The sequence below is a fragment of the Caloenas nicobarica genome, chromosome 18 (assembly GCF_036013445.1).
Source record: "Caloenas nicobarica isolate bCalNic1 chromosome 18, bCalNic1.hap1, whole genome shotgun sequence".
Classification (NCBI taxonomy): domain Eukaryota; kingdom Metazoa; phylum Chordata; class Aves; order Columbiformes; family Columbidae; genus Caloenas; species Caloenas nicobarica.
In genome coordinates, this window is record NC_088262.1 from 5,031,852 (window position 1) to 5,056,567 (window position 24,716).

General features: G+C 48.0%; 2 protein-coding genes across 2 annotated transcripts; one reads left to right on the forward strand and one right to left on the reverse strand.

Moving 5' to 3' along the window:
* Nucleotides 1-148: 148 nt before the first annotated feature.
* On the reverse strand, nucleotides 149-4,455 carry MRPS7 (mitochondrial ribosomal protein S7). Its single transcript, XM_065648037.1, has 5 exons — nucleotides 4,366-4,455; nucleotides 3,160-3,351; nucleotides 2,790-2,853; nucleotides 1,705-1,872; nucleotides 149-891 (listed from the first exon to the last, which is right to left on the reverse strand). Exons 1-5 carry the CDS (start codon nucleotides 4,419-4,421, stop codon nucleotides 670-672), a joined length of 702 nt encoding a protein of 233 aa, XP_065504109.1. The 5' UTR covers nucleotides 4,422-4,455; the 3' UTR covers nucleotides 149-669.
* Nucleotides 4,456-4,552: 97 nt separating this feature from the next.
* Nucleotides 4,553-24,667, forward strand: GGA3 (golgi associated, gamma adaptin ear containing, ARF binding protein 3). The gene is made up of 17 exons (XM_065647953.1): nucleotides 4,553-4,612; nucleotides 9,944-10,028; nucleotides 10,760-10,835; nucleotides 11,314-11,412; nucleotides 12,223-12,346; nucleotides 13,314-13,417; nucleotides 13,971-14,051; nucleotides 15,046-15,183; nucleotides 15,892-15,973; nucleotides 16,466-16,582; nucleotides 17,564-17,827; nucleotides 18,472-18,539; nucleotides 18,942-19,264; nucleotides 19,815-20,080; nucleotides 20,263-20,432; nucleotides 20,992-21,102; nucleotides 22,266-24,667. The coding sequence occupies exons 1-17, from the start codon at nucleotides 4,573-4,575 to the stop codon at nucleotides 22,374-22,376; spliced, it is 2,259 nt and encodes a 752-aa protein (XP_065504025.1). The 5' UTR covers nucleotides 4,553-4,572; the 3' UTR covers nucleotides 22,377-24,667.
* Nucleotides 24,668-24,716: the final 49 nt, after the last annotated feature.

A 24,716-nucleotide genomic window follows, 5' to 3' on the forward strand; every position in this document is an offset into this window, starting at 1 on the left:
GACAATACTTAGAAGTTGTCCTGACTGAAGCCTTAAGGCTGTGATAACTATTTCATCCTCTGATGCAGGGTGTCAGTGTGGCTTTACACAACCAGGGTAGCTGGAAAAAGCACCGTGAGATTCAAGCCACAAAGGTTCGGAATCAAGAAACCTTCCCCATAAAACTGGTTTTATTTTCTTCTGTTAACATTCCCATGAAATCTGTCCAGACAATGCTGCTGATGACCAGAACCAAAAAATCAAAAAAAGCCTTTTATTGCCTTTTGTACCAATCACACTAAGGCTGGTTATGGTGTGGGGGAAAAAGATTCAGCTCTGCTTTTAGCTGTGCAGCCAAAAACATCGCTGATACAGGACCTCCCCCAAGAAACAGGTAAGTGGAAGATTATTTTGTATAGCATTGCTGTAAGAAAAACATCTAAGGCTTCTCTTCACAGGAAAGTGATTATGAAATAACTGGAGTATCCGTGCAGGGGTCAGTAACGCTTTCCGATTCCCCTTCCCCCATCCAAACAAGCACAAAGGAAATGAACTTTGTGAGGATCGGAGGAGCTTTCCCAGTTTAGTTCAGAAGCTGCCTGGCAGGGATCTTCCCCCTTTCCCTCTTCTCCCCGGCCTCTCCCAGGCTGGCAGCCCTGGGCTGGTGGCATCGTGTCCCCTGCGCTGTCCCTACCACCAGCGAAAGTGGGCGTAAGCCCGGTTGGCCTCTGCCATCTTGTGCAGCACGTGCTTCTTCTTGATGACGGGCCCTTCGTTGTTGAAGGCCTGGAGCAGCTCCTGGGAGAGCTTCTCGGGCATCAGTGTCCGACGATTCTTGTTCTCTCTGCACTCGGTGATTAACCACTTCATGGCCAGGAAACGCTTCCGATTGTCCTTCAGAGGGACTGGGACCTGGGAAAGGTTCACACCGCAACAGTTATCGCACTGTGAGGGTGCAGGAACCTGCTCTTCTCCAGCTGTCACACAGGCCCAGCTGGACAGGTGCAGATTTACACTGTGGCAGCACGCTGCTCTCTGCAGCAAGACCAGCTCCCAACAGCTGATCTGTGCCAATTCACCTCCCCTGTCCATAGAAACTGTCTGTTTCTACCAAAATGGAAATTCTAATCAGCCCTGGGCCTTTGTGAGGACTTGTGGCCTGTTTGGGAACTGGACCCTGGCTGGTTTGTGCTCGCAGGGATGGGAGATGCTCCCCACTCCCCTGCACTGACCGGTGCAGCTGTGCCGCCGCATCTCATTTCTCCATCAGGCTCTCTCGAGTGTCGCAGAGCCCATACTTAGAGACAGGTTCTGCTCGTGTTTCAAACACCACACTGTACCTAGTTGAATTTTTCTGCTACGCTGACCCTCCTCAGGGCTTTGGGGCCTCTACCCAAGCAACATGATGCAGCAGAGAGGGTAGGTCTGGTAGTCCTGGGCCTGCCAATTCTTTTGCTGCCCATCACTGATCTCTGTCTCCTTGGAAAACATTTGCTGAATACTCCTTACCTAGTCAGAGGAGCAGAGACCAATGCTGAGAAGGAATTACCACACTCACACGCTGGGGCATGATCTTGGACAGTTTTTTAGGAGCTGTTTTAATCCAGATTGCAAAGTGGCTCTTTCCAAGGAGAGGAAAGCCTGAGCTGAAGCGGTGAAACCAGCACATCTGCTTCCCTAGCGAATTCTCTCCTGACCAGACGTGCTCCCAGCCCCCCCTTTCACCTGGTAGGTTTTGCCTCCTCTGGTGATGCTGTTGAGCCCGATGATGGGCTGGCAGTTCTTCAGAGCCTGGTGGAAAATGACGTAAGGGTTGCATTCAATTGCCTCCTTCTCATCTTCTGGAGCTTTGTGGTACTTCTCCAGCTGCTTCCTCTTAATGGCCTCTAGAGTCTTGGGACAAAGACAAGGAGACATGCAGAGCAGAAGGATTATCCCACTTCATGAAATTACATCGCTTTTACAAGCACTGCATTTCCACTTGAGCCTGCAGCTGGTTTTCTAGCCCTGTAGGCAACAGGCCAGTCAAGGATTCTCTTAAGTTTTACTTCACCCTCTTCCAGCTCTTCACTGAACATTGCATTTGGGGTGAGGAGGCTGAGGAGGGAAGGGACAAAGTGGAGCCAGGAATACAGGTCTGTGTGCACTAAGCAGCCTCCCCTCCAAAGCCTGGATGAAAAAGCCCAGGGTCTGCTTGTTTTTCTGTCACAAGGAATCAGCAGTTACTTGGGGAACATGTGGGCAACATGTATCCCCATTTCAAGGCTTGGAACACACCAAATGGGATCACCAGGTAATACTGGTTATTGTATGTTGGAGCAGGGGGTCAAAGCTATGTCATGTTGGTGACACATTTGTGGGACTTCATTGGCAAGTTATACAAAAGACAAGGCTTGAAAGAGAACTGGAAAGAAGGTCTTCTGAGAAAATTATGCTTTTAAGGGTATATTCTGAGTTTATGGTTTAGTGGTGGACTTGCTAGTGTTGGGTTAACAGTTGGACTCATTGATCTTAATGGTCTTTTTCAACCTAAATGATTCTATGATTCTATATAAGCTTCCAGAGACGCTGAACGTTCTCCACTAAGCCATCACCACTTGGTCTGTGAAGTGAATGAGGTTGGGGCTTGTACAAAACGTACATCTGGTCAGGGAAATAACGGTGGGACTATCGTGTGTGCAGAGGGAAATGTGTTAGGACTGTAGAGATGACCCAAGTTCTAGTAATTCCTAATTCCAGTGGGCTTGATGTCCCAGCCTTCTATTTTGTATTGTTTTAACATAATACTGAGAAGAAACATGAGTTCTCACCTGAGACATGAGGCTTCTGGCCAGCACTTTATTTCCATTCTTCATCATCATATTGGTGAATTTACTGTAAACACAAAGCCAAATGGAATCTGACTTAAATTCTGATTTTATCACCCACAGAAATAAGCCCCCACCTTGTGTTGTTCCCACGGTTAAGTCTGGGTGCTGCCAGATCTGCTGTAATTATCTCTAATCATTGTCAGTCAATGGACTGGCTTTGTGGGAAAAAGATTAACCCGAATAAAGGGATTGTGCAGTAACAGAGGGACATGCAGCACAGCAAGCGAAGGCTGAGGAGGACAGCACAGCTCCCAAGCATTTTTGCTCCGTAGGACCTGGCTGTAACAGAGGACACGATGCTTTTTCTGACCTGATCATTGGGTCACTGAACACAGAGCTGGAGAGAGTGGGGGGAGCAGCTTTTATGGGTCGAACAGCCTTAAGCTCCATTTTTTCCTTCTCCTCCTCAGACAGCTCCTCATAAGGTTTCTGATACAATTCCTTGTTTACTTCTGGCTCTAAGTAACTGGGATTGTAGCGGCTCCACCTCACCTGCGTCAGCCTGCAAAGAACACAAGAAGGAGGGGAGCTGTAAGCTGATGGACGCACCATGCCGTGACAGGGATGTGGAGGATGTGAGCCCATCTCAGGATGTTAGACTTGAGAGGCGTCTCTGCCGTCCTCGCCATCACTGCGGCACAGCCAGAGGCACATACAGGGCCCAGAGATTTGCTGCAGACCTAGAAGGCTCTTTGCACTCTGCATTCCTGGTCTGCACAGCTCCCCCGGTAATTCAGGCACACGAAACGCTCTTGTGCTCCCCAGCCAGGGCAGCAGCGACACAACCACGCAGCACCGGCCACCCCAGCGGTGACCGGGCACAAAAGCATCCTCTTCGATGAGAGAGCGACACTCACGCCGTGGAAAACGCGTCCCCCTCTGCAATCGGGCTCGCCGCAATATTTCTTACCATGAGCAAGGCCTTTGCAACACCACCCTTTGGCATTTGTTCTGCGGTGCAGAATAACCTCCCGCTCGGTCAAGAGACTTTCTCTCTTCACACAATCCCAGAATGTCAGGGGTTGGAAAGGACCTCGAAAGCTCACCCAGTGCAATCCCCCCGCCGGAGCGGGAACACCCAGATGAGGTTACACAGGAAGGTGTCCAGGCGGGTTGGAATGTCTGCAGAGAAGGAGACTCCACAACCTCCCTGGGCAGCCTGGGCCAGTGTTCTGCTACCCTGAGAAGAAGTTTCTTCTCATATTTAAGCGGAACCTCCCCACTCCCACAATTAATAAATAACCCCATAAAACAAAGAGTCAGGAAGCTTTCCCGGCGATACAACCTAAGATATCCTTCCAACTAGGGATATTTTCCCACACAAACCGAACTGCACCAAGGGGCAGGGGGGTCCTGCCCTGCCCTGCCAGGCCCCGCCTGCACCCGCAGACCAGGGCCCAACCACCCCCCACGGAGACACGCGCCAGCCCAGGGAACAGCGAACCCGGCCCGGGGAACGCCCCCCGCGCTCGCTCCGGGTCTCTCCGTTGCAGGTTCCCCGCAAAACCCCGCTCACCGGGGCAGCCAGGCCCGCAACCGCCGGGCCAGCCCCGCCGCGCCGGGCGCCGCCATCTTCCGCCGTGCGCGGGGCGGGGCCGGGCGGGAGGGGGCGGGGCCGGCGAAGGAGAGGGGCGGAGTCGGGAAGGGGCGGTTCTTGTCCCGGCCCCGCCCCTCCGCTGGGCTCTCGCGCGGCCGGGGCGGGGCCTCGGGCCGGGCCGGCAACATGGCGGAGGCGGAAGGGGAGAGCCTGGAGTCGTGGCTGAGTGAGTACCCGCCGCCCCCGGCCCCGCTCCCTTCGGCCCGGGCCCCCCTCAGCCCCGGCCCCTTCCCATCGCCTCAGCTCACCTGAGCCAGGGTGGTCCCTGAGGCGCTGCCGTCCGGGAGAGGGCGGGGGGTGTGTGAGAGCTCCCTGGGAGCGGTCCCCCGGGGCAGGGACCTCCGTCCGCGGGGCCCGCGGCCTCCCCGGGGTCACCGATCCCTCCCCGGCTCGCCCCCGGCTCGCCCCCGTCGGCAGGAGGCACCGCGGAGCGGGGTTCGGGGCTGTCACTGCTCAGTGGGCGGGTGAGGGGGGCGGCTGTGCAGCTCACCTTGCTCAGCACCTGCAACGCTTTTGCTTTTTTTTTTTTTTTTTTTTTTTAATTTTTTTTACCATAAAAGCCGACGGGACGTGTCCGTCCCTGCTTTATCTTCTTCCCACGTCTGGGTTTTGGTCAGAGCCTTAGTGCTGTTTGTGAGGTCGGGACCTGTAGGGTTTTCCCAAACAGATGGTGTTAATGCGTTACACAACCGCGCTGTTCGGGCAGACAAGTTCTGCTTTACGCCCAGTAGCAGTTACGGGTGGCCATGCCAGACGGACTGGAATAGTCAAAAATCCTTCATCCAGGTAATGTGTTTTTATCATGGAGTCTTAAGCGTTAGAGACGGGGAAGAGCAAACCCCGTGGCTCATTCATGCTGTGTCTCCCCGTTGTGTGTCTGTCCGTGCTGTCCGTGGCTCGGCCGGCGCTGGAGATGTTGGTTGTACAGAACCTGGCGCACTGGGAGATGATTCTTGAATGAATCAGTCATAACAGTAATTGGTTTTCATATATTCCATGCACGGGGCTCCAGCTGCTGTCCCTGGGAGGCTGTCCTGCACATCACTAGCTTGTTGCCTAGATTTTCTTCTTTTTTTAATACTTATCTGTTTGATTACAGCAGCGAGCGAAGTTCCTAAGTAGTTGTGTGCTGGGCAAACAGCAGAAGGTGGTTTTTACCCTAAATACCTTAGACTATAAAACCTGCTACCCTTTTGGAGTTATCCTTCCATAAACAAGATTAAATAATTATTTTTCTTTCTTGGTGTTTTTATATAAAATTCAAACACATATATGGTATCATCATCTGTTATAGGAGTTACTGGCTAGATGGTGTCTTCAGCTATTCTCATTTTAGATCAATCCCTTCTGTCTTCTCTCTGGTTTTGCTCCTCCTCTGAACTCCCACAGTTTGTCAATATCTTTTATTGTAGCCAGTGAGACGCATGAAGAAACACCCACATCCCTTCCTTTTAATCTTCCTTTGAGGAGAACTGACTCACCCAGTTCAGTTTATGTGTGAAAATATCTCTAGTAGGAAGGATATTTTAGGTTGTATCGCCTGGAAAGCTTCCCAGCTGTTTGTTTTGTGGGGTTATTTATTAATTGTGGGAGTGAAGAGAGAAAGTCTCTCTCCTTGGCCGAGCGGGAGGTTATTCTGCACCGCAGAACAAATGCCAAAGGGTGGTGTGGCAAAGGCCTTGCTCACGGTAAGAAATATTGCGGCGAGCCCGATTGCAGAGGGGGACGCGTTTTCCATGGCGTGAGTGTCGCTCTCTCGTCGAAGAGGATGCGTTTGTGCCCGGTCACCGCTGGGGTGGCCGGTGCTGCGTGGTTGTGTCGCTGCTGCCCTGGCCGGGGAGCACAGAGCGTTGCGTGTGCCTGAATTACTGGGGCAGTGCAAGGGCTGGTGCATCCGAGTGCTTTCCCCAGGCCTCCTGAGTTTTTTTTTTTCTTGTAACTATCACAGAGCTGTGCTGTGCAAACCTTGAGGGTCTGTCCCCGCTGTGCCCTCACCAGAGGGAAGGGCCAGATTTGCTCAGCCAACTTCCCAGTCTCGGGAAGGTGCAAATATCTTCTTGCCAATGATTTTTTTCCTGTCCCGGTGGTACACAGCTTTCCGTGCTGCCCTGTCTCTGTCATCAGGTGGAGTCATAGACCCATAAAGTAACATCATCCTCGTGTCCTGATACTGCAGCAGGATCTGCACTTCAGCCAGGGATGATTGAGCATCCGCATGTCTCCTGCCTTATTTCAAGCAGCTGGGATGAGAAGTGATCCTTTCTGTCCTCTCCCTACCAGCAGCTCTTCTGTACTTTGCTGAAATAGGAGGTTAGAAAATAATGTCAGTTGTACAAACACAGCTGGATCCTTTGGTTTTAGCGCTGCCTGTTCTACCGCATCCGAAAGGAAGCTCATTGTATCACACTCATGTCAGGCTTAGGCAATGTCCAGGTATGTAATAAATGCAGATGGATAAAATATTATGATTGTCTTAATTTATTTTTTTGTTGTATTGTCATGGGTCAGCATTCTGCTTCTCCTCCCGGGGATACAAGCAGAATCCCACTGTTGGACTCAACATGCTTGGGTTGGTGATTTCCAATTCATATGCTAAGCCTGACCCAGGGAAACCCTTTGTTGGGTTTTGGTGGCTTTTGTCTCATTCCAATAGAGAAGTAAACCCAGGAAAACATGAGCATTCATTACCAGTCAATGAATGGTGTGTGGATCTCTGCATTCCAACGTCATTTCTCCACAGAGAAAATAAGCACCTTTGTTTCATATCTAATGATGCATCTGCATATTGACTCATTAGCGTTTCAGGGTTTAGCAGAACAACTACAGGCTGAATGGCCCTGGCACTCAGGTCAAGTATGAAGCAACTTTACGCGTCCGAAGTGCAGAGGTTCCAGAAAGCTGAGGCAGAGACGGCGACATGACTGGGGTAGTGCCAAGACTTTCGTTCTCAGGGTTTTGATTCAGATCCCCTTGATTGCCAACGTGAAATGGGATTTTCAGGGTGGGACCTGGTGGACAAGTGTCTCTGAAAACAAACTTTATAACCGGTACCAAATGGGCCTTTGTTGGCAGTTTCAACAGAGGAGCCAAGGATTTGATATTCCAGAGCACCAAGCTGTAATAAATCCTTTCATGTAAGGATTGAAGCATATTTGTAAGGCACTGCAAGGAGCTCCCTGCCCACATTTTAAGCGTCCTGCATAACAATAGAGGACTTTAGGTTATACCTTCATAGGCGTGATGCAGCTTCATGAAGGGTTGTCTTGAAAAGATTAAGTGAGGTAATTTAGCTCACCTGGGATGCTGTGTTCTGTGGCTGTAACCGAGATTGCTAGGTCTCCTTGTACACCATTGCGTTGTGTCACACAAACGCATCAATCTCCAGAGCCAGGGCAGGGCTTCTGGTCAGGCTTATTAACTTTTATGAACTGGGCTTTCACGTGGATATTTTATGAATGTTAGAAATAAGGAGTTTCTTCATGTGGAACATAGCTTCCCTTCAGTAATCTCTCTCCCCTCCTGAGGCTTTACTGTCTTAATGTGAGAACTGTAGGTGAAAAAAACTTAGATGAATCTGAGCTCTAATCCGAGAGTGTGGAACAATCCAGTGTCATTCTAAGAAATCTCTGGAGATGTTCGGAACAGCTTCAAATTAACATTTGGAACATGGAAATGTTGGTTACGTTTTCCTGTTAGTACCAGATCTCTCTCTTAATTTTAGGATGTGCAACCAGCAAAGAGTTCATTTAGTTTGATTGTCCTTACTTGTTTGTGCTCTTCCTTTATTTATAAAATAAATTCCATTAACTCCAGCCAGGAACTCTATTTCTTTCATCTAGGCCTGCAGAGCAGCAGAGGTGCTTTGGAGCACCGAACCGTGCACGATGCCATTTGCCATGCGTGAAAAGGCTTTAGGTTGTTTTAAGTCCACAGCTCCGTGATGCTTCCAGGGTGTTCAGCAGTTGTGAGCATGGTAATAAGGTTTAAGCGCCACGTGTGTTTTGAATAGTTGCTTGGCTCTGCAGCATCTGCATTTTAAACTTAGCCTGCCTTGAATCTCCTGAGTTCAAGCAATAGCTTTGGTAGCTCAGCTTGTGCAACAAGATGTGAACCTACGGTGAGTCCCTCCCCGGCTGCCGCCTTTTGCTTATCTCGGGTCCCATGAAAGTCAGCAGCGGGCACAGAGTCGCCTCTGCAGATGCAATCCATTTACAAAATTGCTTTACAATTATCCTTCTGTGGGGAGGAAAATACAAGCAAACCTTGCAGGGCTGCCACAGTAGGAGGATGGAGGTGCCCTGTGGAAGTGAGGTTTCAGAGTAGGTGTTTGGCAGCTGGTTATATCTGCCTGTGAAAAGGTAACAGGATATGTTTTAATGATGATAAAAAATGTCACTTCGTAGTGTAGCGTGTGTTTACTTCGTTAAGCTTCCCTCTATGATGACAGTGCAGGGATGTGTGCTAGTGTTTTTCCTGTCCTTCATCCCCTGCTCTATACTATCTGGCTAAGCAATATTTTCTGTATCTCTGTGGTATTAAAATTTTAAGGAGGGCTTCTTAAATGCTAGCCCTTAGATATATACCTACAGCGCATTCTTTCTTTCGTTACAAGAAAGAAAAATCATCCTGTCTGGTCATCTTGGTTAGAAAATTAGGTTAAAGCAGGAATCTTCTCTGTTGTAAGCTCAGTGCTCCATCAGAGTGAAGAAGAATACGTGGAGAAGATGCATTCATAACAAAAAAAGATGCTGATGGCCTCACTATTCTGCAATCAGTACAATAAGCAAGGCCCCAGTACCCGAGGGAGCGTCCTTCAGGAGCCTGAAATAGCCCAGTCAGGAGAGCATCAGTCTCTCAGTTTGAGCATCTAGGATTTGAATTCCTGATCAGGTACATGCTGTGGTGTTTATTACTTGCAAGAACATCTCAATGTATAATAATAAATTTCAGCTCATCCTTCCTAGGAGAGATGCTAAGGCATCTAACAAGTCAGCTGGCACTCTAATAGCAAGTGTTAGTGCTAAATGACTTATATTAAACAGCTGATGTTCCAGCTCTTACTCTACAAAACTCCCAGGGAATACAAAATAATTTCCTATGTAGAAAGTGTGAGGGTTTAGCCTTTAAGGAATTGAATGTTATAGTCAAATAGAAAGAGAGAGCATTTCAGGCAGAAGGGAGCTGTGTGAGCTCAAATATTTTATCTTGTACTCTCATTTGGAGTATGGAAATAGTGTGTTTCTAAGTACTTGAGATTTGGCACCTATTTTTTTGGAGAGCAGTGATTCTTGCTGGATATTTGGATGTCTCAACTTGGACACACCCTTTTCCCTGAGCTGACATACCATGTGTGAACTTTTTTCTCCTTTTTTTTATAGTTGGCAACAGATGTCAAATGCTTTTCTCTAGGAAATGCAGGACCTTTTAAACTGTTTGGCTTTTTTGGTTTTGGTTTTTTTTGCTTGATTGGTAATATGTTCTCTTTCTCTTATCAAAGATAAAGCCACTAACCCATCTAACAGGCAAGAGGACTGGGAATACATCATCGGATTCTGCGACCAGATCAACAAAGAGCTTGAAGGGTGGGTGTTCCAAACTGCTCTAAACTTAATAAATTAATATTCACAGTTTAAAGTATATAATTTGATCATCAAATTTTCATGTTTTCTTTTATGTATACTGATACCTCAAGGAAGATCTGTCCACAAAAGAAAGAAGATGCTGCAAAGTGTGGTTTCTCTTTTGGGAGGAGTAGCATGGCTCATACACAGACTGAGCACTAGGAAAGAGGGAATTCTGGCTGTGCCTCTAACGTCAGCTTTTGCAGCTGCAGGGTTCTCATCTAGCCCAACTCAGTCTGTAAAATGGGGTCATAACTCTTTGTGCGTGATGGGTCTTGGTGTCTTTAAAATCTTCACAAGGCTTAACGGAGGAAACCTCCTGGGTCACAGCATTCCTGTGAGCTAAGGAAGAAGTATTTTCTTCTGGAAAAAGGAAACTAATGCAAGAGAAATGAAGTGATTTCCTGGGCTGGGGACTGTACTGGGAGTTGTTTGGTCCCTCCCAAGCAGGAATGTGGAATTGCTGGCTCAGACTGCCAGCCCTCCCTCCCTTCCATGTGTGCAAACACCCAGGCTTACAAAGATGCCCTGAACATTTCTTGTTAGCTGATGGAAAGATGAAAAGTGCTAAATGGCATTTCCTTTCAATTACACAAAAGGCATCTCGTTTAAACAGTAGAATTTGTGAAAGCCTGAAAATCTTTCAACGTGTTCGCCTACTCTGTTTGTAATGGGGATCTGCTTCGTTTCAGGCCACAGATTGCTGTGAGGCTCCTGGCTCACAAAATCCAGTCACCACAGGAATGGGAGGCAGTCCAAGCCCTGACAGTAGGTAGTCCTTACCCCTTCTCTTAAACCCAGTTATGTACCACTTGGCGTCATCCGTACGGAGAATAAGGGGGGCACAGTGTGTGTCTGTGGCGTTAGCTGGGGCTGAATGCTGATTCCCCTCTGCCCAGAGGTGGGCAATGAGAGGGAGCACGGTGACGGAGCTCAAGCGTCCAGATTGCTCGTTAGCAAGAAAGAACTCTTTGGTTTAGTTTCCTCTGCTTTCATTTGTTATCTTCCATTGTTATGAGACTCATGGTGAGATAACTGACCTAGGTGTACGTGGCTGAGGGGAGGAGACCAGCCTGTCTTGAGGTGTCACCCCTAAAGACGGGAGATTTGTGCCTGTATCGCAGAGCAGGAATCTGTGTCTCGCTGACGTGGGTCCTGCAGTTCCCCTGGACACAGAATGTGGCTGTGCTGTCACTGCAGGGTTTTCGTGTTCATTTCAGCCCCTGTTTCTGTTACTTGAATGCAGGTGCTGGAAGCTTGCATGAAGAATTGTGGGAGAAGATTTCATAATGAAGTAGGGAAGTTTCGCTTTTTAAACGAGTTAATAAAAGTTGTGTCTCCAAAGGTCAGTCCCTGAGTCTTACTGCTGTATTTACTTTTTGTTTGGCTTCCATAAGCTACAGGCAACATCCAAAATGTTTGCAGTGCTCTGTTGGCTCATTGCATTTATTAGCCTGTATTCAGACCCGTTTGTTAGCAAAGGTTTTGGGTTTTTTTTTTATGCTCTGCTTACTATTTTCTCAGTAAGTTGTACTTACTTAACATCAGTATATAGTCTCTGTACTGTTTTGATCCTTCAAGAAACTCAAGGGCTTCTAAAGCTTGGGCTCTGGTTTTTTTTAAAAAAAAAACAAAAACTCCAGCACCAGTGGAGGAGAGATGTGATGCAGAGGTTAAAACAAGAGACTTGGCAGCACACCCAAGAGTTCTAATCCTCACTCTGCTGCTGACTTGCTGTGTCAAGAGTGCCTGGTGAAGTCCCTCGACACCCAGGATCAGTTTAACGTGGTGAAAATAGACAGAGGCACCCCAAGGCATGGTCGATGCAGCAAACTCGTCCAAAATTCTTTCCCTTGAGACAGTGGAGAAGGTGGTATCTGTATTGCTGTAATTTTTGCGTAACGAAATGCTGAAACCAACAGAATAGCTGTAATTTCTTTTGCTGTAGATAATCACAAAGCTTCTGTTCGCTGTTACTTCAAATGCATTAGAGGAGCATTTTTTCATCTTAATAAGATGTATCTCAGATCATCTTACAATTTGGTAATCCAGGCTTTTGAATGTATATCACTGAACTCCCATTCTCTGGGTTTGGGCTTTATTCTTAAAAAGAAGTGAGGAATGTGGAAAATTCACATCTTATTTCCACTCGCAGTACCTGGGAGACCGAGTCTCGGAGAAGGTGAAGACCAAAGTCATTGAATTGCTGTATAGCTGGACAGTGGCGTTGCCGGAAGAATCCAAAATCAAGGATGCCTACTACATGCTGAAGCGACAAGGTAGGAAGTCAGCCGCTCGTTTGCACGTTCTCTCCAGCCTGTGCTTTAAGGAGGAGAGTCACAAAATGTACAGCTTCTAATTACATGGGGTCAAAGCAAGCTCTGAGAGGAGGCAGAATAAGGCAGAAATTCCCTGAAAAGCTTCACGTTATATTTAAATGCCTTGGGCTGTGTTAGCTTGCCTTTTTAACTAGATTAGTTAAACACCTTGCAAATACTTACTTTTGTTTGTTTGTTTGCAGGGCATTTTTGAGTTTTTATGGAACTAGTTATTAAATGATTTGAACAAGTCTAATTTAAAGCATAAGAAGAACCTCCATGTAGCCTTTTGTGTTCTTTCAACTGGATCTCTTTACAATTGTACATTTAGTTCAACCAACATGAATTGCTTGTGTAGGCACAGTGGAAGAAGTTCAGCTGAGAAGCATGCAGCTTCAACACAAGAAGAACGGGTGCCAGGAAAGCTCTTGAAGTAGAGCACAAATCTAGGGATTTGACAGCAGAACAAGCGGGAAGCTCGGCTCTTTCCCCACTTGTGGTTGAGAGTCTGCTCATCACCCCGTTTTGCACTGCTGTCTGCGTTCTTGCTCAGCTCATTTACACAAACAAATGTCGTGCCCTGGAGTTCGCACAAAGCTGGGTTGTCTGAGGCTTCACTTAGTGGTTCAACAGCTGAAAGAGTGAAAGACAAACAGCGGACAGCTGTTGATTATACCGAGCTATTAGAGGAGCAGTATGGACATGGCAACGCAGTTGCTGGGGTTTTGGCCTTTACCAAATAAAACTTTTTAGTTTTCCAGCTAGCATGCCGGTAATCTTCATCCCCTGTTGTTCATTAGAACAGTGTGCAGGTGTCACTGGACAGATCGGCTGTGTGTTCGCTTTGATCGCAGCCTGCGAATAGCTCGGTGCGCTGCCTGGTGTGACTGCGTGTGCAAACCCCTGTGGGTTCCCTTTCTGCTTTCAGGGATCGTTATGTTTGATCCTGTGATTCCTGCGGACAGAACCCTGATTCCTTCTCCACCGCCTCGTCCCAAAAACCCTGTGTTTGATGATGAGGAGAAATCCAAGGTATGGTGAAGGCTTGTATCATAATCACTAATGAAAAATGATTACTTAATGCACATGTAGAACAGGGGAGGAAAGTTTATTAATTCAGCTTTTATTCTGGGGTATGTGGTGTGTACTTTCACAGAACTCATTGGTTTGAACACGACTGCTTTGTCCACCTACCTAACCTGAAGTTCCAGCTAAGGCTTTGTCTGTGTTACCACTATGAGAATATTCCTGGTTAAAGCATCATCCTGCTCTAGGACTAGAAGGCACAGAATGTTTCACACATAAGGCCAAAAGCGATGTATGGGAGGAATAATTATCTAGTGTCAGAAGTCTCTGAGATTTCATAGATATGCCCTGTGTAGAAGCAAGAATGCAGCAACTCACATAAAATAATAAACCATAAATGACTCCTCCTGGAGTCGCTGTAACTACAAAAGCAGCGCAAGGTTTATAATAATGGGCTGGATCTCTTTTCCCCTCAATTGTTCACTTAGATTCCTCTCGCTGCTTCCCTTTGCCAAAGGGTCTTCATTTGTTTCCTGAATATCCTCTTCTTGTCTTACAGCTTCTAGCCAAACTGCTGAAAAGCAAAAACCCAGATGATTTACAAGAGGCCAACAAGCTTATAAAATCCATGGTAAAAGAGGTAAGAAGTTCCTGTGGGATTGGTTCCCATTGGCAGTCTGCTTCATACAGTTTAACCAGTTTGACTCCAAAATGACGGGGAGCTTTGGGATCTTGTGAATGGCAGCACCTGGGTTTTTGAGGCCCCGGGAGCATTACATTAGTACATTCCGTAGTTAAGTTGTGGGGACTGAATGAGACTCACCGTCAGTGACATCCAGCCTTTTATTATTTTTTAAAACACACGACATTGCTAACTTGCATCTAGTCCCCGTGGTTACCAGCATAAAAGGGGGGCATCTGATGACTGGGTAGGGCTCTGTATAATAGGAATGTGTTGAAATTTTGACTCCAGCTCACAACTGGGAGATGTTTGTATCACGAAAATGTCTACAGTTCCTGTTTGTAGAGCTGGGACGCATCCGCCCATGGAGTCCAGGAAATGACTCCTAGTGTTTCTGGCCAAAAAAAACCAAAACAAAAGGATAGCTTCTAGACTGGAGAGGATATATAGGTTACTGAAATGTTTCCATTCAAGCTTCTCTTGTCCCCAGGGCAGACTCTCCTACATCTTTAGCTGGAATCTCAAATCAGAGATGGGTGGACATTTTCTACCAGAGAGTGCTTGTGGTTCCTAGTAAATGTTTTGCTTCAAACACATCTTTTTCATAAAAGGCCATCAAGTGACCAAAAAAAAAAAAATCTTCTGAAAAGGTCAGAAAGGAACTTTTGGGAACATACTGTTTTGAACACTTGTCTTTTTAGTGGTATAATTATACATTAAAATCTATTTAATGAGACTCTTTGGAAATGTGGGGGTTTCTAACATTTCGGAATGGTGGTGAAAAGACAAATAAGCAAAGCTTCACATCAATGAGGACTTTTTTTTTTTTTCCCCCTAGCTTAACCTTAAATAGACATTACTTGACATGCTTTACAGATAACACCTGCTGGTGTGATACTGGGGACCTTTACAGAAAAACTCACTTTTCATGTCTGTGTTTTACACCCTGAAGGATGAGGCTCGGATTCAAAAAGTGACCAAACGCATGCACACACTGGAGGAAGTAAATAACAATGTGAAGCTGCTGAATGAGATGTTGGTTCATTACAGCAAAGAGGACTCGTCAGAGGCCGATAGGGAGCTCATGAAGGTGGGTCTGAGCTGCTCCTTCTTCCCACTCAGTCCTTTCTTCGTACAGACTTGAGTTTTGCAGGGAATTACAAACAGTGCAGTCAAATGGAGAGCAGTGGCAAGAAAATGACCATGTTTTTAACAGCTTTCACCTGAGGACTCAGTGCCTTACAAGGACAGTGGGTAGTAGCTCGGTTTTGCACGTGCTGCAGATGAGGTACAGCTCTTCTCCAAACTGCAGCATGGCAGAATCAAGACTCTGCAGTTTGTAATTCTTACTCCTATTAGGATGCACTGATTGCGGATCCCTCATAGCACTGTGGATGGATAAATTAAAGGCTGAATGGGGCAGAAAATGTGCCCTCCCCTTCAAAGGAGGAGTTTCAGCTAGTGGTGTTAAAAGGTTGGGAGAACATCAATAAGTAAAATCAAAATAGACAGCAGGGATGGTTGGATAGGCCCAGGGCCTTGAAGAATTACACCTTACCTAATTAAAAAAGTTATACCTACTTGTGTTTAACAACAAGCTCCTGAAATGGATGGCTGGAAGATCAAGAAACTGGTGCGTTTATGTGAAACATTTTCTTCTTGCCACTGTTCTTCTGTGTGGTCACAGACTCTGTGAGTAGTGGTTGCAGCACAATTGAAGCGTAATCGTTGAAGCACAATTCTGCTCTTCCTCAAGGTCCTGGCTGATTAAACCCTTTGTCTTAATCTGCCTTCCTAGGAGCTCTATGAAAGGTGTGAAACCAAAAGACGGACATTATTCAAGCTGGCCAGTGAGACAGAGGATAACGACAGCAGTTTGGGTAAACGAAGCTACGCTGCTGCTTTTTTAGTGGCTTTTGTGAGCTGTGACTGTGCAAGGGCTCAGCAAGGGGGCGGCTGCTGTAAAGACGCCTCTTTGCACTGGATGCACTTTGAGCAAGCAAATACAAGACTAGAGATCTTTGCCTCTTTATGCTTATCATTTAAATTCAGGCAAGGACATGACAGTAGAGCTGGTGGTTAGGGAGGCAGGAGGTGATAATGGGGGCAGCTGCTGCTTTGGAAGGGGAAAGGAGTTGCTGTGGGGAACAAAACCTTGGGCTCATTTTTACGTTGTTACTGTAATGTGCTCGGACCTGGGAAGGCTGGGATTGCTCAGAGAAGCGTGGCAAAGAGAGTAATGGAGCTCGTAGCCAAATTATTGTGTGGTTTTTTTCTTGCTGATTATTTAGTTGATAACTGAGTACTCTCAGCATTAGTGGGAGCAAAGTGTCTAAAGTCTTGGAGGTCGTTTTTCTCTCTCTTGCATGTAGGGGATATTCTGCAGGCCAGTGACAATTTATCCCGTGTGATAAATTCCTATAAAAAAATAATAGAGGGGCAAGTGATCAATGGTGAAGTGGATCTCCCTGGGATGTCGGTAGTGGAAGGTGAGTTCCTGTTAATTTTAAATCCTGCAATTCTAAGTCTTTTGGACGGGGTTTCCTTTTAATTGTGGTGAAGTAGGCTATTCATTGGTTCTTGTGGCCAACAGTTTTTGAATCAGAAGGGGATAGGACAGCTCCTGAGCAGTTCATAAACAATTCTGGACATGAGCAACAGTGCTGCAGCTTTGCATTTTCCATTGCTTGTTCCATATTGTTGAAACCTTTGATAACATCAGTAGCAAACCTGCATCTGAACAGTTTGTGTGGCTGAAGTTCTCATACATTTTCCTCTCCATATTTGTCCTGTTTCTTAATGGTGAAGAGGATGATTTTATCAAAAAGGACAATAGCAGGAGAGTGGGAGCCAGGCCAGGGATGCTGGCTTTGCCAGCAGCTCCATTTGTGATTTTAGGACAGTTGCACACTCGACGCTTCAGCTTCACCACTGAAAGCTCTGGACACGTGTGGTGTGTGACAGAATTGCCATTTGGGAATCACACATTTCTGCATGGAGAGCAGCAGGGGAATGCATAATGCGGCCTGACAACATCTTATTGGGACAAGACTGTCCTAAATATGAAGGGAATTCTAGATCTAGACAATATGAATTTTCCTCAGCTCTCTGGTAGCCTTTGTTTATTGTAATTCTGTAGGATCTCCCAAAGCCTCATCTGAGCTCAAAAGGTTTAGAAAAAGCTGTGAATTATGCTACAAGAAGCACTGTGGAAAGAGCAGTGGGTTGAGCAGATGTTGCTTTTCAGATAGAAATTTCCAAAGTATCTGGATTGATTTAAGTAGTCTGTGGACAGCACTCGGTTAGGTGGAGAGCATGTGAGCCTTCTCTCTTATAAAGAGCCATAAGCCATGATTAAATGAGGATCCGTGTTATCTAAACCATCTCTCTGGTAATTTCTTCTGTGCATTGGGTTTGCTCTGAGCCTTTTGCCTTCTCTCCTAGTAGTGCTCTTCTCCTGTCCGCTGCAGGGAGTAACTCCACAAATAATCTCAACACCCTCATCGACCTCGCTGGACTGGACGTCACCAGCACCCCGCCACCTCCAGTGCCGCCCGCCGCCCTGCCGCCAGCCCCCTCGGTGGCCCCAGCCGAAATCCCCATCCTCCCGCCGCCTCCGCAGACGTTCACGCAGCTGCGCAGCGGTTCCTTCAGCCACGGGGAACTGGCACCCGCTCAGCAAAGCAGCGCGGCCAACTCCCTGTCCTTGCTGGATGAGGAGCTTCTGTGCTTAGGTAGGACACCAAGGGGCCCAGGAAAGGGCTGCTCAATCCACGCCTAACAAAGACGGCTTTCTGCCTTCAGCGTGAGGGCTGGCTGCGCGTGTAGTGTGCCTAAAAGGGCGTGAGACACCTTTGTTTGCTAGAGAAGTCCAGGGGACGCTCCCTTGCGTCATCCTGAATATAAGACCTGGTCGGTGAGCCAGTATTAAAAACTGTGATCTTCGCAGAGCAGGCTGCAAGTGAAGTAACACTTGAGTTTAAGTGCAGTCTGATCTCAGTGGGTGCTTGGACATGCAGGCTGCAGTTTGGTACCGATTTCACCCCAGACTTTGCAGCTGTGCTAAAGAGCAAAGTGCCTTTGACGTGTTGCGTATAGGAAGCTGCAGAAGGCCTGTCTGTGGAGCCCAGACATGAACAGCAGAAGACACTGTAAACCTGGAAGGGTTAGACGAGCTGTGTGTAGGGGTGTCTGTCCCCTCCTGGTGCTGTCTGTCTCTTTTCCCCAGCATAGGCTTGCAGCCCATTTCAGTCTTTCATCAGGTTCCTGGGCTCTGGCAGAGCTGAATCGAGTAGTTTGATGGTACCAAAACAACTGCCAAGGGATGACACTGACTCATTGTCTCCTCCACTCACCTACTTGATATTTTTCTTTTCAGGTCTGAATGACCCAGCCCCTACAGCAGTGAAGGACACATCAGAAAACAACCAGTGGAGCATGTTTGAGGTACAAAGGATGGTCTCAGGAGAAGGGGAGGGAGGGACTGTCCTTGTGAGAGGTCTTGGTACAAGCTGTGTCACCTTGGAGAAAGGTGCGATCACGTATTTAGGCAGAGGGGCTGCTGTTCCTGAGGGGAAATCTGGTTTAGCCCTAAGATCTGGGATAGCCACATCTGAACAGAGGAGATATCCCTGAACCTGGCTCTCTCAGTTTCCCGTCTGTCCCCCGTGATGTTAGCGCTTCCTTTGCTTAAATTACAGATCAGATGTAGCCCTGACATAGGCCACAGACTTTGCTGCTTGCCTCCCAGCACCTGTTTTTGCGGTAAATCTATATCCCTCTGTAACAGTGCCACCTCTGCAATGGGGGTAGCAGTGAGCGACAGCATCTCCTTGTCCTCTCTTTCAGAATGACCAGCTGGACCTGGATTTCTTTAATCCGAAGATGGTGACTGTTGCTTGCAACCCTGTAGGAAACCCTCTTCTCCATCACGCATCACAGACCACATGTGGAACGTCAGCGATGCTGCCCTCTGCTTTCCCAGCCTCTCAGACTGCTCCCAGCATCCCAGCACCAAACTCAGCACCGTTTGTGTTCTCTGCTGGGCCGGCTGCCCCCGCAGCGCCTCCTAAGACTATTCCAGCTGCTCCTGGATACTTCAGCTCATCTGTGGGGAGCAACATGTCACATAAGATGGATGCATTGGGACAACTCCTTGAAGAAGCCAAAGGGTAACTGAAAGTCCTGGACTTTACTTTGTCTCTGCAGATAGAAAGCCAAGCTTGCTGCGGTATTGGGCTCAGAGGCAGGCTTTCAACTTTCTGGTCTGGTGGAAATGTGTGACTTTTCTCCTCAGAGAGTTTCAGTTTACAAACTAATATGAGGGTCCCACCTCTGGGAGGGAGAAGCGGGCACTGCTAGGTAAGGAGAGGCAGGCGCTACGAGGTAAAGTACAACAGCTGCTCTGTTGCCTGATGCAAACGTGTGGTGTAAAGCTGAACAGGCTGCCAAGGTACAGAGGCCTTTGCCCATCTTAGCCTTGCCCACCTCTGCCAAGGCGGGACTCTGATTTCTTCTTGACTTAGGCTTGGGAGGCTAATCCTCCCACCAGCACGTCCCTTGTAGCTTGTCTTACGTGAGACCACGCTGAGCCAGGGGCTCCCACCTGGCTCCAGGCCGCTGCTTTGTCCTCGTGGTCCGCTGTTACCTCTGGGTTTGTGGTGAAACACCTGCTTCGCTTTCAGCTCAATTTCCCGTGTTTTTTCTGTCTCTCTCTTCCAGGACTGCCACCCAAGGTGTGGTGACACCCTTGGTGTTCCCTGGGGCTTCTTTGCCGACCACTGTCACCTCTGCCCCATTAATAGCAGCTGCAGGGCTGCCATCCGCTGCCCCCGGAGCCCCTCCCGTTCCTTTCCCCAGCAGCTGCACTGCTGGCTCGGGGAGTCCTCTGTTCCAGCCGGCATCATTCCAGCAGCAAGGCAGCCCCATGAAAGCACCTGAAATTTCTTTGGCCAATGTCCATGTTCCCTTGGAATCCATTAAACCCAGTAAGTATCTCAGGCTTTTCCACCTTTCTCTGAACACTTTTTAAAAGCAAAGCTTCTTGACAAAGCTTATGAAGTAGAGAGAAAGGATGAGCTGTCCCAGCCGAACAGTCAGATTTCCTGATGCTGCTGTGGATCGTCTTCTGCAGCCTAAACCTGCGTCCCTCTCCGCTTCTCTGCGGCAGGCAGTGCCCTCCCGGTGACAGCCTATGACAAGAATGGCTTCCGGATCCTCCTGCACTTCGCCAGGGAGTGCCCGCCGGGACGCTCGGATGTGCTGGTCGTGGTGGTCTCGATGCTGAACACGGCGCCGCTTCCCGTGAAGAACATCATGCTGCAGGCTGCTGTGCCCAAGGTAGGGACATGTGGCGTGGACCCATGGCGACGTGAAACCGTGCATTCGGGGAGTGTTCTGTTTTTCTTACTATCTAGGATCAGTGCAGCTGTGTCTGTTCATGAAGGTGGCTCGGATAGCACAATGACAGGATTGTCATGTGGACAGAGCCACCCTTGAGGTCTTTGGGAATCAGAATTTCTAAAAGACATCCTAAATCTGACAGTATATTCCATTCTGGTCTTACTGCACCTAGATAATTTTGGATGGCCGGTTTGTGTTTTGAAAACTGGCTCAATCTCAGCTACGATCTGCCTACCATCGTAAGTTGCTCACATGAAAACCTCTGACACGAGCACTTGGGTGTGAACGTGCTGTTGGGGTTCACCTGAGCAGTGCTTGTACTTGTTCCTATCATGGTGCACAAGCTGGGCTGGCTCTTGTTTCCTCATCCTCACATGTGGGTTGGTTCTCTTCAGCCTGGACATGTACTGTTATCTCCCCAGCCTGTGTGTGCATCTATCGTTGTCCTCAAGGCAGGAGATAATCCCTGAGGTTCTGCTTTCTTTTTCATTCCTAGTCCATGAAAGTGAAGTTACAACCACCCTCTGGCACAGAGCTGTCCCCGTTCAATCCCATCCAGCCGCCCGCTGCCATCACCCAGGTCATGCTTCTGGCAAATCCTACCAAGGTGAGAGGGGCAGCGGGATTTATCCTGTCCTGGTCAGGCAGATTTGATGTAAGCTGAATTCTCCAGAGGGGCTGGACCAAACATTTGAGCAGATGCAGCTCTTTATTCCTTATTTGCCTTCCAGAGCTGGTTACTGCACACCATTTTCAGTTCAGGGCCAGAGGGAGGCTGCGCATAGTCTCTTCCCCAACAGACTTTTATCAGCAAGGAATGGTTTGAGCAGGACCTGTGTGTTTCTTTCAGCAAAAGGGCAGTGGTCAGCTAAAGCTCAGCTTAAAGGGTGACACTCAGAGCTGTGTCAGGCGCTTGTCTGACTCCTTGTGCGCTGGAAGAGCCTGGCTTTGGTGATCACTAGATTGATGTCAAAGTAGCTGCTGCTGTAGAAATACTATTGCTGCGTTGAGGCTGTAGCCTGACAGACCTGAACCAACAGACAAATGTCAGATCGTGTCTGTTCTGTTATTCTTTGAGGACGTACCTGTGACCAGTGAAACAACATGGTTAACTCTTTATTTTCTGAGTTGCTGTTTTTCCTTGCTGTAGTTACTCATTTAAGTAGCCTGCTCCGTAAACCTCAAAGCTGAAGTAGTTTTTAATTACTTGACAAATCTACATGTTACTTCTTGAGAATTACAGCAGAAGGGTCCCTAAAGTATCAGCTGAAAGTTTTGAGATCCAAAAGGATAAATGTCAGAGGGCTTTGCTGGATTCTTGAAAAACTTTGTGAGGTACATGGCGATCCCTCACTGAAGGATGGGTCCCAGCTCCTGCCTCTTTTACGAGGAATTTTGCGGAGTAGGAACTGCTCTATCTTCCTTCCCATGATGAAGGATTTAATTTTGAACATGTTGAACTATTCCAGCACCATTCTTCAGGCTCACTGGAGAGCAGCTGAGCGGTGGGTGCTGGCCATATAGGTACAAGCTGTTATCACAGGTTATTCCTGCTTTTCTCCTGCTGTTCCCTGCTAAGCAATAAACCTTTTGTGGTATAAAAACTGTAAGGTAAATAACTCAGGTTTGCTAAATAGCTGAGCTTAGCAAGGGGAAGATGGCCAAGGTTGTGTGCAACAGAAGTATTGTGCTCTCTGCAGAGCTGTCACAGTGAAGCGTTGTGTTCAGGAGCTGCTCTCACGTTGCTCTTGGGTTTTGTCTTTGCTGCAGGAGAAGGTGAGGCTGCGGTACAGACTGACCTTCACACTGGGAGACCAGCCCAGCACAGAGGTTGGTGAAGTGGATCAGTTCCCCCCGGTAGAGCAGTGGGGGCATCTATGACCTTGGGACACTGCCAGAGACTGTGACAGGACCAGGGAAGGATCTCACGGGACTGGAATGAATGTGACGTGGGGAGGGACACACGTGCTATCCACTGGTGATGTTCAGCTTTGTTTACATGTTCTGACCACTCCGCTTGTAGCTTTAGTCCAGAATGTTTTCCCCACGTCGAAGGGGTCCCGGGACATTTATGCCAAGCGTGAACTGAGTGGCAGCCGGTCACAGGCAGCGCTGGCTGCTTTTATCTTGACCTCCGGGTGAATCTGGTTCTATCTTCCACTCTATTAAACTTGAAGTTGTTGTATTTTGAGGGGAGACCTGTCAGCAGGAGGGGGTTTAGTTGGCTCATTCCTGTGCTGCTGCCCAGAGATGCCGACAGGCTGGAGGGGCGATGATGCTGCCGTGAGCTTCCTCAGCGCAGAGCCCTCCCCGCAACGTCCCTCCCCAGCGCCAGACGGACCCGTCAAGCATGTTGAGCAATAAGAGGGAACGCTTGTTTTTTTTTTACACTGAGATGGCACTTAGCTCCATCCCTTCCCCTCCCAATGGCCAACGTAAGCAGCTCCTCACTCTGTGCTGTGTGACACTGCTGTATCTTTAGTTGGTATATTTATTTTATACTGCTCGCTGCCTCCCTGTTGTATCCGTTTGGGGCAGCTGGGGCTGAGTTTTGTGTGCAAATGGTTACACTGGTTATTTTTCTGCCTTCATTGCATTCGATAGTGTGGGGAAAAGAGGAAATGTGGTGAGGAGGTGAGCAGGGCTGGAAAGGAGCGGTCAGTGTTGGTGGAGGACAGCAGCCAGAGCGCAGAAACGTCTTTACAATCACTAATCGGGTCCAGTGACCGAATCCAGGGATAAGGAGTGATGACTCTCATGTCCCCTCATGCAGGCAGTATTGTTGTAGTTGAATACCATGTTTTATTGAGATGATGACATCCAAGATGTAAATAATAGAGCTATAGGATGTCTAACTAGAAACAAGCGGACAGGGAGAGGGAAGAAGGCTGCGCTGGGCTGTGACAATGCATGTGCTGGGTTTAGTGCTGTTTATTCGTGCCCTCTGTTCAGTGGCTCAGCGTGACTGTCTCCACAAGTGGGAGGGCAGTTCTGCACTAACCGGGGGCAGAAGCGCTGACCCCTCCAGCTGCCGCCGCACAGAAACTTAAGTTTAAATCACCAAAACTTGATTCCAGCAGCCCCTTCCTTCTCCCTGCCCGTTTCCCATCTCAAGCAGTGCCTCAGCAAGCTTTGAGACAGGCTGTTTTAAATTAATGTGGGGTTTTTTAACATCCTTTGACAAAAGCCCAGAGAGAGCGGGACTTTGGGCACTAAGCTCAGCTTTTCTAACAGTGCTGTCAAGCAACAGCTCTTACCACACTGTGAGTGGGAGCAGCTGGCTAGAGCACTGAGAAAATCCATACAGAGGAGGAGACCCTGCCTGTCGTAGGAAAACCCCGGAGGAGAACGTGCTGCTGGAATTAATGGTGGCTGTAAACCCCACTACTGCAAATGCAGCTTGGAGTTATTTGTAGCTGAATTTACTGTGTTGCAAAGTAAAAAATCACTAGAGGTGAAAAATTCAGCGGATTCCAAGGCCTGAGGTCCCGATCAGAGGAGGCAGCAGGCGGTTGTAGAAGGCCTGAAGGTGCCATCAAAGCTTGGCCAAGGAACTTGCTGCAAACACTTGACCTGAAGCTCATGAGCCTGGTCAGCTGCCCGATGTAGAAGGCAGGTGAGAGGGATGGGTAAGTTGTTTGGATCCTTTAAGAAAGTGGTTTTAAATCGATGGACTAGGATAGGGGACACAGAGAATTCTTCCTGCCTCAGATATGTTCTTGCCAGCACTTTAGATGCAGTAGGCGCGGGGACAGTGCTTGGGTCACAGCAGCGTGTCCTGAGGAAGGGGGTTTTGCTGCTTTAGATGCCTACGCGTGAATCTCACTGTGACTTTGAGGAAGGCAGAAGAGCACACGTGCTTTCTGCAGAATGGCTTTGTTCTCAGTGTTAACGGCAGCGCGCTGCCCGCACTGTACAGCCAAATGGAGAGGTGCTGTAGTCTCGCTGCGTGGAAATGCGTTGTTAAAAGCTTTGGACATTAAACTATGAATGTTCCTCATCTGTAGGGTGAGGTTCCTGCTTCATACCGAACAGCCGTAACTGTATATACATCTCAAATGCATTTGTTCTGCTGCATGTTCAATAAACGGTTTTCCCTACTTCGCGCTGTGGATGGCCCTTCCTGGCGGCTGCTCGTGGAAACCCGCAAACTCAACCCATCGTCTCAACACCATCCAAACTAAGCGAAAATGGAGAAGTTGCTCTTTTCTAAAACCACAG